Here is a 19,129-nt window from a genome sequence, read left to right as displayed (position 1 = left end):
ATCTAAAAACAGGTTTAAACTGGAAGAAGCATCAGGACTTGTGTCTTTTTCTACAAATATTGTTTACAAACCAGCAGTTGTTAGGGTTAAATGACATAATGTCAGAAATCAAGAGAATGTGGAGATGTATTTCTCAGGAGAGTCGATGAACTCCCCTGTGAGAACATGTCCTCTGGACAGTCAACTCTTGAGTGACAAATTTCTCAAGTAAGTCTTTCAATTCCATTTATCTGTAAAATATCATGCACTGTCCGACATGAGGGTGTTCATCTACTAAAGTTTCAATGTAAAGAAAATTGACATAGTAAGAATGGTTGGATTTTCATTAGATTATGGGCCTGGTGCTGTTCTTTTAGTGAGTTTGGCCTGGTAAGAATGCTTTAGTTTTACTACTGAAGCTGTCAAGAATCTAAGGTTGCTGTCAAGTTCAAAGTATTATAATCCAATTATTTTTGAAAAAAACTAGGTTTTCCATTATTTTTGGAAAAGTTGAAAATTTTTGTCCAAGCCTACTCAACTCTGGATTAACTTTTTCTTGTTGTTTGGATGTTTATAAGGAATTTTTGTGAACTGTAAAATCGTGTATGTTTGTAGACAGAAGAGGCACAAGTAATTCTGAAGGTAGTGTCTTTCTGAGGTAAAGTGAACAGCTTGCATCTTAAATATTTTATGAGATCTAGGTATTAGAACAATGTTTCTGATGCAGGAACACAGTGATCTAGGAACAAAAAGGGAAATGGGGCCAAAGAACAGACTGAAATTTCTTCAAAATATCAAGTGATCCCAAGGCTGAACACAGGAATAGATGGTGATACTGCAGATTATTCCTAATAAGGGATTTAAAAGCTTAATGATTTATTGATTGGATCTTCACTAATGATGTGCCCCTGACTCTGTGTGTGTAACTAAGAGGGCTGATTTATGAGGGTACAATCGTATCTTTCAGATATATTTGGTCCAAGTCTACATATTGAAAATAAAGAGAAGGTTGAGGCAATTATCAGGATATTTCAGGAGGAACGCCCATATGATTTGTATGTTAGGTGAAGGCTAGTATATGAGGTGAAGCGGAAAAACAAAAACAAGGGAGAAAAAGCTATAAAGGGAGTTAGCAAAAAACAAGAGTGAAAAGCTGAAACTAAAAAAACAAAACAAGAAAACCTCACTTCTGTTAAGAGACATCCCCTGCTTTTCCTAGTTGAGGAGGAGAAAAATACGTTCTCAGGTGCCACCAGGGAGCAATATTTTCCTTTCAAAAAAAGAAGAAGAAAGAAAAAGAGAGAAAAAAAGAAATGTCCTGTTAAATCAGCTACACATAGAGTCAGTCTGTGTAAGGAAATCAGCCTTTTCATTACAAATGGGTTTAAAAAGCCCTAGAGAAGTGAGACGTGAACAGAAGCAATATTATCCAGTAAGAACCCAACTCTCTTTCAGACAGCAGAGGATCAGCGGCATCATTGAACAGGGGGTTTGTCTTAAGATAAAGACTCATCTTTATTTCTTTGAGGATATAAAACTTGTATTTAAGTCAATTCAGAGAAGCACTTTAGCTTTAAACATTAGAGAGCGGGGAGAGCCTATTTAATAAAACAGCATTATTTCATTTTCAAAGAATGATACTGGCAGTAGCTCTGGGTTTAAATTCTGTATTCTTTTCCTCAATTATAATTATAGACGGGTCTGAAAAGAAGCATGCCTATTACTGTCATATTTATTCTTTTGACAGGTGTTATGGGACTGTAATTTGATGAAATGACTCAAAACGCAGATTCCTTTACAAATACAATTCCTGTCATCAACACAAGTGCTTTAGGGAAAGTCCTCCAGCAAGCCTTTTCAGGAATCTCGAGCCCCCCTAACGTTCTAGCGGCGGCCCAATATGCGGGTACGTGGGGAGAGCCTGCCTTCAGAGCTTACATGCGAGGTAGCAAGAGTCAGAAGGAAGAGCGAGTGTTTAAGGCAGAGAAGGCTGTTAGTGGGACAGGTTTCTTTCTCATCTGGGTGGGGTCGGATCAGGCAAGGGGCACCCAGCGGGTCGGGCCTCTAGGGTTTCCTGATGAACAGCCCCCAGTGCCCCGTGCGGCCGGCAGGGGGCGCTCGGCGAGCAGGCGCCGGGCGGGGGCGGGGCGGGGCGGGGCCGGGGCCAGGGCCAGGGCGCAGGCGCACTCGTGTCCGCCGCGTCCGCCGCGTTCGGGGTTGTGGCTCCCCAGTGGAGGCGGGTGAGCCGCGTGGCGCCGGCGGAGGGCGGGAGAGGAGGCGCGGAGGGGCGGGCGCGCGGGGGCCGGAGCCGCGCGGGCGGCGGGGCGGCGGGGCGGCGGGGCGGCGGGGCGGGCTGGGGTGTGGGGCCTCCGGCTGGGCCCCGCGCCGGCCCCTTCACCGCTGTTGGCGCTCTTGGCCCGGCCGGCCGGGTGCCCTGCCGCGCGGCTCCGGGACGCGCTCGGGCCCGTCTTGGGCCTCGCCGGGCGCCTCTGGGGAGCGGAGCAGGCCCCGGGCCCCAGGCCGCGGGGAGCCCAGGGGACTCGTCACCCCTGAGAAGTGCCCGCTGCCTGGCACACCCCCCCGCGCTCAGCCTGGGCTGGTGCGTTCCTGACAGCGGGCGGGGCCCGCCAGGGTCCACCTGCCCGAGCGAGCTCCCCGGGCGCGCGCTTGCCCACGGCAACCTTCACGTTTTGATGGATGCTCCTGCATAACGCTTCAAGTCCCGCTGAGTCCGAAACCCCTTAGTCCTCAGGACCATTTCGTTTTTGTTTGTGTAAGATTTTATTTATTTATTCACACAGAGAGAGGCAGAGACACAGGCAGAGGGAGAAGCAGGCTCCACGCAGGGAGCCCGACGCGGGACTCGATCCCGGGTCTCCAGGATCAGGCCCTCGGCTGAAGGCTGAAGGCGGGCGCGAAACTGCTGAGCCACCCAGGGATGCCCCCATTTCTTTTTTTTACATAGCTTCCGATTCACTCGTTCAAAGTGCACAATCGAACGTCTTCCAGTATATTCAGAGTTGTGCATCCATACTCATAATCGATTTTAGAACATATTGTCCCCAAAAGAAACCTCTCCTTTAGCTGTCACTCTCAATCTCCCATGCCCCGGCCCCCTGGGCAACCCCTCATCTACATGCGGTCTTTATGGATTTTGCCCATTCTGCACATTTCCTGGAAATGCAATCATACAATATATGGTATTTTGTGAACGGCTTCTTACACTTAGAGTAATGTTTTCAAGGTTTGGCCAATTTTGTAGCCTGTGTCAGTACTCCATTGCTTTTTATTACAGAATTATACTCCATTGTATGAATGTACCATGTTTTATTTATCCATCATGAGTTGATGGACCTTAGGACTAATCTTAACTCCTCAGCTCTTACCAAGGTTCTTCTGGACCTGACCCCGCCTTCCTGGCCAGCATCCTGTTTGTTCTCCCTCCCCCTCGGCTCCCCCTCCCTGGGCTCCTGTGGGCTTGGCAGTCCCTTCCTCCCTTAGGCCTTCCTGTAAACTGCTCTCTGCCTTCACCACCCATTCACTAAATCCTGCTCCTCTTTCAGACCTCAGATTTAATGTCCTTTTCTCAAGAAACCTCTGACCCTTGACTGGATGAGGGACTCCCTGAGCTAGTCTCTTGGGGGCCTGAATTCTACTTTGTAGTAATTAGTTATAACCAAATAATCAGTTTTAATTTTCTGTTAATGTATAAGTTACATGGGGTCAGGGGCTTCTGTTTGCTTCTGTTACCCCTAGCACCTTGTTGGTCCTTAATGACTATTTTAATACATGTGCACCCATGCCTACCATGTATCAGGCACTGTACTGTACTAGGGACACAGCCATGAACAAAATAAATAAACTCGCAGCTTTATGGAGTTTACATTCCAGTGGGAGAATACAGACAATTAAATCTATGTCGGGTGGTGAGGAGTATCATGAAGAAAGATAGAAGGGACTGCAGAGTGGTCAGAGAAGTCCTCTTAAGTGAGACCTGGATTCCTTTAGGGCAGAGCAATGTGGGGGCCTGGAAGAGTAGTTGGGTAAGGGAGGAGGGGAGGGAGGGAGAGCATGAGAGGATAAATCCAGAGCTTTCAGCTCAAGAGATCAGAGCTGCATGTGTGTAGAAAGAGCATGGGCTACAGAGCCCAGCTGTGCTCTCACCTAGTTCTGTGTGACCCGGAGCCTCAGTTTTCATCCTCTGTAGGATGGGAGCAATAGGGCAGCCCGGGTGGCTCAGTGGTTTAGCGCTGCCTTCAGCCCAGGGCGTGATCCTGGAGACCTAGGATTGAGTCCCGCATCGGGCTCCCTGCATGGAGCCTGCCTCTCCCTCTGCCTGTATCTCTGCCTCTCTCTCTCTCTCTCATGAATAAATGAATAAAAAATCTTTTTAAAAAATGGGAGCAATAGGGTTGTAGATTAAGTAGCCCCTATGAAGTACACAGCTGAGTGGCTGACATCTGGCAGGTGTATAATGGTTCCCTTCTTTTGCCCCCAAACCAGAGTGGTATGTTGTGGTCTGTGTGTGGAAGGCCTTTGGCACAAAGCAGTTTAACATCACAATGACTCCACATTGCTGGTTGCTCTGCTCTGAGACCAGCATGTTTGCCTTTTGTCTGATTTTTCCAGGTTGCTTTGCCTGGGATAGCTCACCAGATTCACTCTAAACTGGTGAACTGGCTCAGGGTGGTTGAACTGACAAATGTGATATTCAGGGTGGCTCCTTGGCCTTTGAGGCAGCAGGTGTGGGAAGAGAGCTGAGGATCCAGAGCCAGGGATTCAGAGCCTGAGTTTGAGACCTGGCTCTGCCACCTGCCGGCTTTGTGATTTCAGGATAGGCACTGTCTTGGCTTTAGTCTCCTCTGTGGTACATGAAGGTCAATCAACACGCATTTATTGAGCTTCTGTCATGTTCTGGATACAGTTAACCGTGGAGGGGTAACTATAATACAACACAGTCTGTCCTTCCAGGAGCTTATAGTCAGCAAGGAACAGATAGCCAGGTGGAGTAGGCAAGGGTAAGAGATGTTCAAGCACGTAGTATGTGCCAGCCCCAGTGCTAGGCACTTACATTAGCTTGCTTGATCTCTACAACCTCCTCCCCAGGAGGTACGTATTTGGTTCTTCAGTTTACAGAAGAGGCAGAATGTAGAGAAGTCAAACAAGTTGCCCAGGATCATATGGCTTATAGATGACAGAGGTAGGCTCCTAAACCAGGGCCGTTTGTTGTCAAAATCCACTCTGTGCTCTTCCATCACACTGGTACAGAAATGATTACAGCACAACGTGAGACCTTATTAGAGCAGTATGGGCAGCATGGGGTGTGAGCCTTGAGGAAGTGACATGGGAGCTAAATCTTTTTTTGGGGGGGGGAGCTAAATCTTTAAGGATCCAGAGGAATTCTTGAGGCAAGGATCTGGCATAGGAGAAAGAGAGACTTCAAAGAGCACAGCAGTTTCAGAGATGCTATTAACAATAGTTACTAAGCACATTGTCTGTGCCGGACACCATGTTAAGTTAGATTTGGGAGCATTATTTAATCCTCACAACGATTCTGTGTAGGAAATTGTGTGTGTGTGTGTGTGTGTGTGTGTGTGTGTGTAGGAAATATTATTAGTTGCCCCATCGACAGATGTGCAACCGACTCTGGTCAGGTGGAAGTTGAGAAACATCCCTAGGACCCCCAGCTAGCCAGTGATTGAGGCAGGATTTGAACGCCTTATCCCATAGCCCATGAACCTAGCTGCTAAGTTCAGGATGTACTTAGAATGTGGGGCATATAGATAGCAGGAGATGAGTTTGACAAGCGAAGTTGGAACCAGATTTCAGAAGGCAGTGAGTCAAGAACACTTCACAGAGGTTTTGGAGAAGGGAAGTGACATGATGTGTTTTTTAGGAAGTATCCTTGGGTTGGGCTGGAGAGAGTGCTGTTTGGATCCTCAGAGCAAGGCAATGTTATAAAGCTGCAGAGCTGGGAGCCCAGGTACTGGCCAGGTGCGTGAAGGTGGGGGGTGAGGGGCATGGGAAGGGTCCGTCTTAAGAGCCTTGACTGTGAAGGAAAGGGACTGGAGGAGCGTGGATTGCTGCCTCATTTCTAGCTTGGGAGAACGTGCGTGTGCAAGCTGGAGCCCCGGAGCTGGGGGAGCAGAACCACTCTGCTTCTATACTGTGACTTTCCCCATCCAGAGAAATAATTGCATTTTTAAACAATGGCCTGTGCAGGCTTAATTTAGTTTTGTATCAGTGCTCAATAGGACATAATTTCTGGTCATGTTCTATAGTTCAATTCTTTTCTTTCTTTCTTTTTTAAAAAAGATGACTTTTCCCCAATTATTTTTAGGTGCCCTATGTCAGGGCACAGGGTAGGGAAAGAGACAGTGGGGTTAAATGGGGCCATAGGCCTACCTCTCAGCATCTGTACCAGTGATAGCACTTGGCTCCCAGGAAATTCCCTTTGTGGCTTTATTATCACTCTTTTCCTTTATTCTGTTATATTCTCTTTTGGCTTTCCTAAGAGCTTTTTTAGCATTTCCTTAGTTGCCCCCTTTTCTTTGTCTGTGTAATTGACATCAGCCTTTTGACTTTTTTTTTTTTTTCATCTTTATGCAGCAGGAAGCTATAGATGGTGCCCTTGGTATCAGAAAAGATGGAGCAAAGTTTTATGGAGAAAGTTGAAAAACAAGTACTGGATAATAGCACAGTCAAGTGCTTTCATGAATGCAGTCCTAGTCCTGAATGAGCCCCAGGGGAGTTCTCTGTGGGGTCCTTAGCCCTGATCCACACAGCATTTTGTGGATGGGTCAAATATGGACATAACAGGTAGTGTTAAAAGCAGGTAGGGGCAGGGGCTTTGGAATCCAACAACCCTTGGTTTCTTTCCTGGTCTTACTGTCTAATACCTGTGGTCTCTGGCAAGTTACTTAACCTCTCAGAGCTCCAGTCTTATCATCTATAAAAATGGGGCTAATGATACATACCCCCATAAGATTGTTGTGAGGATACGTGAGGTAACACATGTAAAAGTTCCCAACACCTACCTGGCACATAGGCTGATCACTCCCTGAGCGGTAGACTGTTAGACATGGCACCAGTGGTGAAGAAAGCTCAAGGTAGGACAACTGGGTAGCATGTCAGGCCATTCATCTCCGGTCTTAGGGCCGAGTCCAGAGACACAGATGCTAGTCGCTCTGAACGGCATTGGATGGGTAAGTGACATGGCTTGCTGGAGTTAACGTCTTTCTCTTTGTACCCCATTTGTGCCTGGGATATGATTGTTTCTGTGCTTTTGTTGTATGGAATTGAGCTGAGCTGGCTGACAGGGTCAGGTACCCTAGATATGGTGGCAGATGGTGACTCTGGACTGAACCAACAAAATACAAGATGGGAAACAGATTTAAAAGAGTTCATGGAAAAAAGATTCCCCTGAGCTGAGTGCCAGGGTCACATGGCGCCCAAACAGAGAATGCAGCCTGAGCGGCATTCCTTGAATTGCCAGGTAAAGGACGTGACCTTGCCACCTGAGCTCCAGAACCCATGGAGCTGGTCAGGACATGGGAAAACTGTGGCTTTCCCACTGGACAATACATCTGAGAGTGAGATTGATAATGAGGGTGTGTGTATGTCCAGAGGAGCATACGTGGGACGGGGCAGGCCCTGGGAGAGGCGTTTAGGGTGGGGATCCTGAAAGAGAATCCAGGGCTGAGGTCATTGACTGAACAGTGACAGATTGGATTTGGTTGCAGGGCGGGGGTGGGGGGTAGGGGTGGGGGTCGTCTAGGGAGACTTAAGCCCCAGAGGGCAGAGCTCAGGCCGACAGTAAAGTTTACAGAGCAGATTTTAGCTCAGAGCCAAAGGGACTCTGACAGCTCTGGCTGAATGAAGTGGAGAGCTCAGACTTGGGAGGTCATGAGCTCCCCGCCACAAGGGAGCATGTTAAGGGAGAAAAGCTGGGTGACTCCCTGCCAGGGATGTGGAGAAGAGATTTCTTTTACCCTGGATGGGAAAAGGTCGCCTTCAGCGCTCTGGTCTTAAAAGACTCCCTACTTTGGATGACTTTTCTGCTCATTCAGTTAACACCTCTTACTGAGCACCTGCCACGAGTCAAGCCATGCCACCTTAGGTATTTTTATAACTTCCTAATTCATTGGAGGCTACAGGATGAATAACCAGAGCTTAGTTCTGATTTGAGAAAAAGCTAAATAAGTTTCACCTGCTTTTTAGTTCGATTTCAAAGAAAAAAAGATGTATTTTTTTTTCTTTGATGTCCACAGAGGTAACTAAATCAGTGAAATCCACAACCTCTCCCAGGGTCAGTTTGCATGAGCAGCTACCCCTCAGCAGGCCATTTTTGCCTTGGATAGAAGCACTGAAAGGCATCATGACGTATTGTTTTCCCTTTTGCTGCTTTTCCAGGGGGTAGAGAAGGGTCTCCTCTTTAGTGAGCTGCTGCTGCTGTGAGCCAGGCATGTGTGCTGTCTTATTCCTCACATCAGTCTTGTTATGACCTGAGGCCCAAGTGCTTCCACTGTTCCACTTGGTCTTCAGGGTGCAAGAAAGTTGACTGGAAGGTGTCAGGGAGGAAGGGTTCAGTTTGACACCCTTCTGTTGAGTGACCACTGCATGCTAGACATTATACATAACAAAGGCGCTGAGGAGGCTGAGCCAGGGAGACGGTGAAGGGAATGGGGAATTTGGAATTTGGTTGCAAATGGGATAGAGCTTGGCAGTTGACTGGGGAAAACCTTGAACTCCCCGCTTCCCCCCCCCCCCCCCCCCCCCGCCACAAGCATACACACACCACCACCACTATACGCACTACACACACACACTGGCGAGCTGAGAGTTTGTTCTGAGTGCACCATTAAAGGATATCAAGCAAGGGTCACAAAGATGAGATTTTTGTTTTTAGTTGCTCATGCTGGCTGAGCATAGGAGAGGGACTAGAGAAGAGACATTTCAGAAGGATGTTGGATTAATCCAGGAGAGAGGCTCTGAGAGCCTAACAGAGACAAGGAAAAGGAAGGGCCCCTTTCCTTCAAGAACTCAGGGAGGTTGGAGCACTGGAGTGAGAGCTAGAGTCCACGTCCCAGCCCCACCACTCCCTGGCCATGTGTTCATGATCAGCCTCAGTTTCCACAGCTGCAAAATGGGATAATTCTTTTTGTCAGAGCGTTGATGTAAAAATGTCTAGCACCATGCTTAGCACATCAGTCAGCTCTCAGGCAAGGATAAATTTCATGGAGGAGGGGATTTGAGGATATTCTGGCCTGATGGTCTCTCCAGGCTGTATGAGGCTGGAGGCATCAGTTGCCTGGAGGGAGTTCCAGCAGGTGAGCTGGAAGGAAGCTGAGGTGACCAGAAAGGCTTGGCATAGATGGGTGGTAAAGGGAGAGTGTTGCTGCCAGAGGTGATGAGCAAGACTACTTAGGGCCTAGATTCTGAGGTTCATCAGCCAGCAAGTATTGATGGAAGAATGTGCTTGGTACCAGGCTGTACGGTGCTGGTACTGAGAGGACAGAGATGGAGGAATGTGACACAGTCCCTGCCCTCATGGGAGTTTCATGCAGCCGGTGGGGAGGATGGGGAGGCAAATGCTTGGAGCCCGGGGCGATTCCTGCTGACCTAAGCAGGCCCCACAGGCTGTGGGCCAACAGATCAGCGAGAAAGTCTAGTTCTGTGCAGGGAGTAAGTGGGGATAGAAAGACTTAACCAAAAAGAAATTCCTGGAAGAGTATTAGGGACACACAGAATCAAGGGAGAAGGCTGGAGAACTGGGCAGAAACCTAGACGTTTCTGGAAGACCAGGAGGCAGGAGCTACAAGGACAGTTTAGAGCAGGAAGAGGCTGATCAGGACGCTCCATTGCTGGGGTGCATGAACTCATTTTCAGGCTCTCTCTTTTTTCAAAAGTATTTCATTTATTTATTCATGAGAGAGAAAGAGAGAGAGAGAGAGACACAGGCAGAGGGAGAAGCAGGCTCCATGCAGAAAGCCCGATTCAGGATTCGATCCCAGGACTCCAGGACCACTCCCTGGGCTGAAGGCAGACACTCAATTGCTGAGACACCCAGGTGTCCCATTTCAGGCTCTTTGTAACCCTGCTCGAGAACCCATTTCCAGAGGTGGGAAGTACTCACTTGGTCTCTTGTAGCCCAGGAGAGATGGAGCCACGGACAACAGTCTCAGGAGGCTAGACTCAACGGGAAGAAGTCATCCCTTAAAAATAAATTGGGAAAGGGGGTGCAGTTAGGAAGAATAACACCCACCTGGACCCTGGAGCCAGAGTTCCCAGGTGGAAATCCTGGCTTCTGCACTTACAGCTATGTGACCTTGGACAAACTTCTTGCCTTCTTTTTGCCTCCATTTCTTTATCTATAAAAGAGAACATAATGGTACCTTCTTGTAGAATTAATTGTGAAGGGTCGCCTGGGTGGCTCAGCGGTTGAGTATCTGTCTTTGGCTCAGGACATGATCCTGGAGTTCCAGGATCGAGTCCCACATCAGGCTTCCTGCTTGGAGCCTGCTTCTCCCTCTACCTATGTCTCTGCCTCTCTATCTCCCTCGCTGTGTCTCTCATGAATAAATAAATAAAATCTTAAAAAAAAAGAATTGTGAAAATCAAAATAAGTTAATTCATGTGATCATTTAGAATCGTGTCTCTCACATGATACACATTTAGTAAGGCTGCTGGAGTAATAATTGTAAGTGCTTATTATTTGTTATTATTACTAAAGGAACCATAGGTGGTATATCAATGTGCCTGGCAGGTGGAGGAATGATGAGGGATGGATCTGGTGGGTAAGTAAGGCTTTAGGAGTTGGTATAGCCTAGTAGGTTTAATATGATCCCCTAGGTAATTGGGAAAGCCATGCAAGGGTTTTTTTCTAAAATAACTTTGTCACAAAAAATTTCAAAATATATAAAAGTTGAAATAACAGCACAATGTCTACCCTTTTTCCTGCCATCTAAACACAATCTTAACATTTCACTACATTTGCTTTATCTTTCTCACCCCGTTTTTTCTCTTTTTGTGGAACCATGGGAAAGTGAGTTGCAGACTTGATGAAACATCACCTCCAAATACTTCCTTCCACTTGCATCTCTGAAGAATGACGTTCTCCCACACAACACATTGTTATTCTACCTCAGAAAATTAATAATTGAAAATAATTCACAATATCCTGTCTTGTCCAGCTGTGGAAAGATTTTTAGTTGGGCATTAGACAAGGCATTGTGGTGGCCATGGAACATGGCTGGAAGGAGGCTGAGGGCAGGTAAATACCCTCCCAGTAATGCAGGTAACAGATGATGAAGCCTAAACTAGAGTGATGGGGGGTTCACAAGGGGTGTTTGAGGTACCCATAGGTCTCCTGTTGAACACGGTGGCAAGGATGGTGGATCACTGAAGACTTTCAGGAGGCGGTGCCAGACCTAACAGTTGAGTGTTGAAGGATCAGACCTGCAGGAAGCAGATTGTAGGCAAGAGTGGGAGGATTCATTGGTCACATGAATATTAAACATCTACTGTCATGGTTAGGTTTATGTGTCGACTTGACTGGGCCACGGGGTGCTCAGATGTTGGCTAGACATTATTCTGGGTGTGTATGGGAGTCTGTTTTTGAATGAGGTTAACATTTATTTATTTTTAATTAATTAATTAATTAATTAATTTGAGAGTAAGAGTAGGAGTGAGGGGTGGAGGGAGAGAGAAATAATTTTTTTTAAAAAATTTTATTTATTTATTTATGAGAGACAGAGAGAGGCAGAGACACAGGCAGAGGGAGAAGCAGGCTCCATGCAGGGAGCCTGACTTGGGACTCGATCCTGGGTCTCCAGGATCACACCCTGGGCTGAAGGCAGTGCTAAACGGTTGAGCCACCAGAGCTGCCCTGAGAGAGAATCTTTTAAGCAGACTCCACACTGAGCACTGAGTCCAACCTGGGGCTCTTTCTCACAACCCTGAGATCAGGACCAGAGCCAAAACCAAGACTCAGATGCCTAACTTACTGTGCCACCCAGGAACCCCTGGATGAGATTAACATCTACATCAGAAGACTGAGTAAAGCAGATTGCCCTCCCTAATGTGGGTGGGCCTATCCAAACACTTGAAGTCCCGAATAGAACAACAGTCTGACTGTCCCCCAAGTGAGAGAGGATTCTCCTGGCTGATGGCCTTCAGCCTGGGACATTGGCTTTCCCTGGTTTAACATTGACTCCAACTGGGACATCTGTTCTGCACATTTCAAACTTGCCAGATTTAATAATCATGTGAGCCAATTCCTTATAAATAATATATGTATAGGAATATAACATATATATGTTATATATATGTATACATACACAGGCTGTCATGGAGTGTGCCACTCAGAGCTCTGGTTGCTTGGACTCTGAGGTGAATGGTGGGAGATGTGATGAGGGGTAGGCATGGGCCTTGGAGGAAGGAGTATAGACTTTGTTCCAAAGGCCAGTGCTGTCCAAACTTTAGTACCACTTTCATGATTTATGTCATATACACATTTCAACTGCATTCTTATTTGCTTGATACATTTAAAAATATCAGTTTTATGCCCATTCCTTTTAAAAACTGTTTAAGCCACAATATGTATGAAATTCTGGGATTTTTTTTCATTATACATGAAAATAAATGTAAAATCATTATAATAAAGAGACATTGGTCCATATACTGCTTAAAATAATTTCATATTTTTCCTATATTTTGGGAAAGTTGTCATGAATTACAAGGATAGGGGTGGATATCAGATCTGGGGTTTTAGGGAAACATGCCATGCTGAGATTTAGTTTTGGAAGGATTCATTGGCTGTTGAGTGATGAATAGATTGGAAGATAAGGAGACCTGCTAGGAATTCTGGTAGTTGTCTATGGGAGCTCTGATAAGTCTGAAGCAAGGATGTGCAGAGGGAATGGGGGGGGGGGACAGATTTGAGGGGCATTCAGAGGTAGAATTTGATAGGACTTAGTGACATGGAAGAGGAGTCTGGGTTGGCTTGGTGATGCTTTTGGTTTGGTTGCCTGGGAAGACAGAGGTGCCTTCACAGAGGAGCCTAGGAAGGGCTAAAGTCAAGTGCAAAGAGTAGGATATGCCAAGCAATCATTAGTGGTGTCAGAGTTTGACTACAATTTTAGCAAGGATGCTGTGAAGTTCATTGCCCCTTAATAGCAAACCCACACTTTAAATTAAATTAAATTAAAACATTTTTAGTTTAACTCTTCTGAGTGGACCCACACATGCATTCTCTGCTACTTATTACTGAGAATGACTAAGTATTATAATTGAGCTGAAAATAATCTCCCGCCCATACTTGCTGGGTTGGTTTCTAAGTATTGCTTGGGTTTTTATCTACCGAAACAAAGTTGTGCTCTTTCCAAATGTTAATTTTGAAGACTGCAGATGGTAACCATCTGTTACACGACTAGCATTTTACAATATTTGATTAGCACTTTATATAGTTTGGGGAAGCCTGCCAGTGGAGTCTGCCCATCAGGTAGGGAATTTTGGTGTTATGTCCTCTGTGGTGGCCCTGGAAGGTCTTTGCCCCCATTGTATGGGGTTCCCCTCTGGATTTTTTTGGGGGGGGCCTTTAGTACAGTTGTCAGACTAGCAGGCTGATATTCGTGGCAGAAGAACTGTAGGGGCCTTGCCCTGTTTGCACTCTTCCTTAAAGCTGGAGCCATGTCCATCAGTTAGGACTCTTTGGGTTGCTAATGACAAAAAAACAAACCCAAGTTGCTTTGGCAAAGGGTATTAATTGGCTCAGGTCACTGAAAAGTCTAGAGGTGGGACTGCCTTCAGGTGGATAGTTGTAGGGTTCCAGTGAATTCTTCAGACTTGATTCCGCGCATACTATTAGCACCACCTGCTGCTGTGTGGCTCCAGTCTCAGGCTTCCAGAGGAGGCAAGATGAGAGAGGAGGAAATCGCCTCAGGGGCAAGTCTAGAGGGAAAGAACGAGGCCTTCCTGTGACCCCTGCAGAGGTGGAGCGATGTGCCCTGATTGGACCACTTCTATCACATGCCCATCTGTAACCCCCCCCCCCCCCCAATCCCTGCAACCCCGTGGATGCAGGGCTCGGATGGGCCGGGTCTAGGGAGAGGTGGAGCCAGACCTCTGGTGGTTCTCCTCTGCTGCGGGTAGTCAGCTGGTTTCTCTGTCTTGCAGTGCAGGGTCTTCCTGCCTGTCTCCCCTACTCTGCGGGTCCCTGACACCTCCTCACCCACCACCGGAAGTTGGTGCCAGGATGAGACTGTGCATCTTGTCTTTGGTCCTGGCAGGCCAGCTCTGGACTGAGACTTCTGCAGGACTGACTGCCCTACCGAGCCCGGGGTCTGTGCTGTGTGAGGTGTAGCACAAAGGGGACCTGGCCTCCACCTTGTATTTGACATGCCTCGCAGAGTTGTGGGGGTCAGGGCCAAGGATTGGCTCGCTGCCTTAGAAGTAATTCTTTGTGTTTTCCAGGGACAGAGGGTCTTGCAGATGGCCCCACTCCCAGGAGCAGAGCTGGTCCAGAGGCCACTGCAGCTCTCCCGGTACCTGCTGCGCTGTTGCCGGCAGCTGCCAACCAAGGGCATCCAGGAGCATTACAAGCATGCTGTCAGGCAGGTGGGAGCAGGGTATACAGGGCTAGGAGTGGGGGTACCCTATAATAGGGGGCCTGCCTCAGCATTGGGGACCAGGGGTGGGGGCAGAGGGCAGGATAATGTTTTGGGTGGTGGTGGAGGGGAGGGATGGCAGTCTGGTAAAAGGCCACCAAAAACCACAGCCCCACTCCTCTCTCTGATTTCTGCTCAGAAGACAGAAGATATGTGATCTAGCCACCAGCTTGGTGCCAGGACTCAAATAAGGCAGCTAAATGGATAGTTAAAATAGAGTATAGGACAAAACATCATTTTGACAGGCATACCTGCCAATAATGCACAGCCTGAATATACTCATGAAAAAACATCAGGTAAATCCAGATGGAGGGATCATCTCCCACATAGTTGGCCTCTGCTCATCCAACATGTCAGTGTCATGAAGCACAGAGAAAGGCAGCCCTGCTCTGCTTTCAAGAGGAGTAAAGAAGTGTGACTGCTAAATGTAATGAGTACATTGGATTCTGGACCAGAAAAAAAAGTTATTAAAAAGTACATTGTTGGAGACATTCATGAAATTGAATATGGGCTGCAGATGAGATGATAGTATTGTATTAATGGGTTATGTCATCTCCTCATTAAAACACTGAAGCATTTGGGGGTCAAGGGCATGATGTCTGCAACTTCTAAATGCTCCCAGATAATTGAGTACAAACTCACATAAAGAGAGAATGATAAAGCAAATATGGTAAGATGTTCACAATTGGTGATTCTAGTAGCCAATTCGTTCATATTCTTGCAACTTTTCTGTAGATGAGAAATTATTTCCAAATAAAAAACTAAAATGAATACAAATATAATGTGGAAAGGAAAAAAAAAAGTGTAGCAATCGACAGGCTGTGAAAACATGGAGGAGGGAGCAGCTAGCTGTCTGAGGGCATCAGGGAGGACTTCTGAGAGTGAGCATTTGAGGTGCTCCTAAAGACAACTAGGACCTGTGGGGTTGAGAGTGAGGGGACAGAGGAGGTGCCAGGTACCCTTGTGAAGGGCTCTGGGTGCCACACCAATGAGCCCGAATCTCACGTTCCTTCTCAAGGGTGAACATCTGGTCAAAGGGCACCAAATTGCTCAGCACCGGGCCTGGCTAGAGTTTCCAGTCACTATCTCCACTGCCCACCGTCTACTTGGCCTTCCAGCATGGGCCTGGAGAAGCCCTGTTCCTTCCTATTGTGCAGCCTGGTGCAAACAGCTCCCTCAGAGGAGCAAATTAAACTGAGATATGAAAGTTCCCTTGGACTCCTGCTGCCTGATAATCTTTGGGCCCAGCTTGATTTGGGGTAACTTGGGGACCAGTCTTCCATTTTGTAGCTGCTCTGCTGGCATGAGGACAGCCTGTGTAGTTGAATGGACCAGGATTTGAATGCTGGCGCTATGCACAGTGGCCAGTTAGGGGATCCAGGCCTCTGTATCCTCATCTGTAGGTGGTATTGTTCTGTCTCTCGAGGGGTAAGAACCGTGCTGAGTGGAAAGTAGCCACAGTGTATCTGGCCTATGATTGGGGCTCTGAAGATGCTGGTCCTGTGAATTTTGCCTTGTATCTTTTTTTATGCTTAAACTTCTAGAGTTTCCGGGTTCATTCAGATGAAGACAATCCTGAGAGAATCCAGCAGATTATTCAAAGAGCCATAGAAGATGCAGACTGGATCATGAACAAAGTAAGTGCTTGGGTCCCAGCTCCACCTGCCAGCTAGGGGATTGACAGCTGTAATCTCCATGGCCACCAGGGGTCACCCCTGCCCCACGCTTGAGCCCAACCAGTGCTGCAGAGGCACCCGGTGTCACCAGCCAGCTGCTCCTCTCCTCCAGAAGCCCAGACATGGTGGCAGATGCCCTTCTGGTTGTGTCTGTTTTCTGCAGGGGTGGGGAGTTCTCAGTCCCTAAAAGCAAACAGTGCTGAAGAAGCTGAGATTGGGTAGCAGAAAGAAGGAAGAGAAAGGGCTTTCTGGAAGCTATAGTGCCAGAACTAGCAGCAGCCTTGTGGTACCTCAGACAGGGAAGCTGTCTTGGAGTGTAGTGAGCTCCCCATTTCCAGGGTTCTTCATACTGAAGCAGGGTTCTTGAGGAAACATTCAAGTATCTATTTTGGTAGAGGAAGGGAAGGATCAGAAATACAGACTAATTTGCTGGTCCTTATCCATTGGTGTTAGAACAACCTAGACAGCTGGGTGGAGCATGCCCCACCCTCCATCCTTCTAAATCAGAATCTCCAGATGTGAGGTCCGGGGTTCATTTTTAAAAGTCAATGATTGGGTTGAATGGCTTCTGAGGGTCCTCCTCTATCTGAGATTTTTTTTTTCCTTTGAACCTTTGAACTAAGATTCGGCTTAAAGAATAGGATGACATGCCTGTGTTCCCTTCTGATGCTCCCGTGTCTGTCTTATGTGCACCCTCTTACCCTGTCAGATTCCTTTTCCATTAAAGAAGAAAGGGGGTCCCAGTGCCAGCTAGAGATCTGACTGTCTGGTGCCTGCCCTGCTACCTCTGAGAAGCCCCTGCAGGAAGCAGCTAACACCTGCAAGAACATGGTTCCCGGGACTTTCTGGGTCCTCCCTCCCCCACTGGCTTCCCTCACCCACTTCTAATGATCTCTGTCTTACAGTATAAAAAACAAAACTGAGGCTCTAGGGCCTAGAGAACGAGTTGCTCTGAAGACATTGACGTTGAGAGACCTCGCTTACAGAACTACTCAGCAGCGGCACTTTTGGAATATGCATTGGCCTGTTGGCCTAGAGCAGGAAATCAGGAGTAGGAGAAGCTGACTATTGCTCACCTGGCTCTTCTTGCCATGTTTGTTTTCCCCAGCATCCTTTACATTTGCTTTTCTGGCCAGTTGCCGTGTGGACTTGGGGATACTGTGTTTTGTCACTTTGCTCTGAAGGTGATGCATTTATTCTGGATGTTGTCCTTTGAGACCCAGAGTGGGCATCCCCTCAGGCTGTGCTGAGAGGACAGGGTGTGGGTTTTCGAACCAGTCGGGTCTGGATTTGAATGTCAGTTCTGCAACTTTTCAAGGGTCTTGCCTTTGAGCTCAGATTCCTCCTAGTGAAGATTAAATATGATGATGTTGAAGAGCTTCATGCAGGATGTGATACATGGTAATGCAAGTAAATGTCCTCCCCGGGAGCGCCATCCTCCACTACTCCTTCCTCTGGACTGCGGTGCTCCATGCATCTCTCTGGCACGTTCCTCATCGGGCCCAGGTTGTTTGTGATCTTGTCCTGCCCTGCTTGGTGTCCCTGAACTTCAGGGTCCCACCATGCCCAGCAGTCCATCAAGCAGCCACTCCTCTAGGCTTGGTGGGAAGTCCTTCCTTGAAGTCCAGTCCTTGCCTTTATGGAGTTTCTTGTGACCATGAATTGGTGAAATGCAGGCTGCATGGAACAAGGAAGAAAGGCAGAGCAGCTACAGCAGATGCTAAAGCACACAGACCTCTTGTGAACCTGCAGTCTGTTCTGCTGGCCCTTCCCTTCTTTGCCACCATCTTGGGAGGAAAAATGGAGGTCGGGAGCAAGCGTTCCTGTGGGTTATGGTGAGCCTGAAACCCTGTGGAGAGACAGACTGGATCGTGTCCCAATTCCATAGGAGTTGCTTTTGGGAACTTACCTGGCCTACTTAGCCTTGGTTTCCCCATCTCCTGTGGAGTAGTGCCCACACCTACCTGCCAGGGTGGGAGTGAGGACTATGAAGCTCTCATGCGTGCTAGGGGCTTCATACAGAAGCTGGCTCAGGGAGCTGCCTGCATGGCTGTGGTCAGTTACCACAGCGAGGAAGCCCTGCTTTGCAGATGGGGAGATGGAAGCACAGGCAGTTTGAGTCCCTTTTCAATGTCACCAAGCTACTAAACGAGGTCTGTCTGAATGTATCAAACGCCGCAGATTTGGGAGGGAAAGAGGAGCAGCAGAGGGAGGGAAAGCAGCCAGGAAGGGGGGGTGGGGACCAGAGCAGAGGAGCAGCCAAAAGCAGAAAAGTCGCACTAGGACTTGAGTATCTCCAAGGACTCTCAGCCAGAGGGATGAGCCAGCATGTTTGTGACCTGCCATGAATTATATGACTTAAAGTTACTCAGAGACATCTGTATGCACTTCACTGATCAGCAAGTAATGAAGTAAATATATCAGTTTTTGAAAGCTCTGGTGTCTTGAACGTTATGCTCATTCATTTTCGCAAACACATGTTGCCACCTACTGTGTGCTGTCATACTAGATATTGAAGATTTAGAGACAAGCCTATAGAAAGCTGCCCAGGAAGGGACTGTTCTTCAGAGGGGATGACCAGACACTGGTCCCACCACCAGACAACAGTTGTTGAGGGCAGATTTGCCCGTCCAGGGTGGGGGAAGCAAAGGGCTTTCTGGCCAGTGGCACAGCTGAACCAGCCCCACTCTCCCTGTGGTTTAGCCCTTTTGAAATCGGGGCGAGGGGCATCCTTTGGTAGACAGGAATGTGTCTTGATCCCTGCATGGATCCTGTGTTCTGGTAGGCTCTCAGTTACCCAGGGCCCCA

General features: G+C 47.7%; 1 protein-coding gene across 4 annotated transcripts; it reads left to right on the top strand.

The window, feature by feature from the left end:
• Positions 1-2,139: 2,139 nt before the first annotated feature.
• On the top strand, positions 2,140-18,754 carry LYRM9 (LYR motif containing 9). Of its 4 annotated transcripts, none has more exons than XM_026016249.2 (4): positions 2,140-2,219; positions 14,452-14,595; positions 16,190-16,282; positions 17,227-18,754. In XM_026016249.2, the coding sequence occupies exons 2-4, from the start codon at positions 14,470-14,472 to the stop codon at positions 17,242-17,244; spliced, it is 237 nt and encodes a 78-aa protein (XP_025872034.2). In that variant the 5' UTR covers positions 2,140-2,219; positions 14,452-14,469; the 3' UTR covers positions 17,245-18,754. The 4 variants fall into 4 exon arrangements, with proteins under 4 accessions (XP_025872034.2, XP_025872033.2, XP_072603882.1 ...); XM_026016248.2 differs by having other exon boundaries at positions 2,146-2,219; positions 17,031-18,754; XM_072747781.1 differs by lacking the exon at positions 2,140-2,219 and adding an exon at positions 5,833-5,973.
• The last annotated feature ends 375 nt before the right edge of the window (positions 18,755-19,129 follow it).

Source organism: Vulpes vulpes, chromosome 2, assembly GCF_048418805.1.
Source record: "Vulpes vulpes isolate BD-2025 chromosome 2, VulVul3, whole genome shotgun sequence".
Classification (NCBI taxonomy): Eukaryota; Metazoa; Chordata; class Mammalia; order Carnivora; family Canidae; genus Vulpes; species Vulpes vulpes.
This window is presented reverse-complemented; position numbering and strand designations above follow the sequence as displayed.

Bases quoted from the DNA above. Each gene is read 5' to 3' on its own strand.
- LYRM9 (XM_026016248.2), top strand. From the start codon at position 14,470: ATGGCCCCACTCCCAGGAGCAGAGCTGGTCCAGAGGCCACTGCAGCTC. The intron at 14,596-16,189 runs GTGGGAGCAGGG...TTAAACTTCTAG, and splicing joins ACAAGCATGCTGTCAGGCAG to AGTTTCCGGGTTCATTCAGA. The intron at 16,283-17,030 runs GTAAGTGCTTGG...TTACCCTGTCAG, and splicing joins CAGACTGGATCATGAACAAA to ATTCCTTTTCCATTAAAGAA.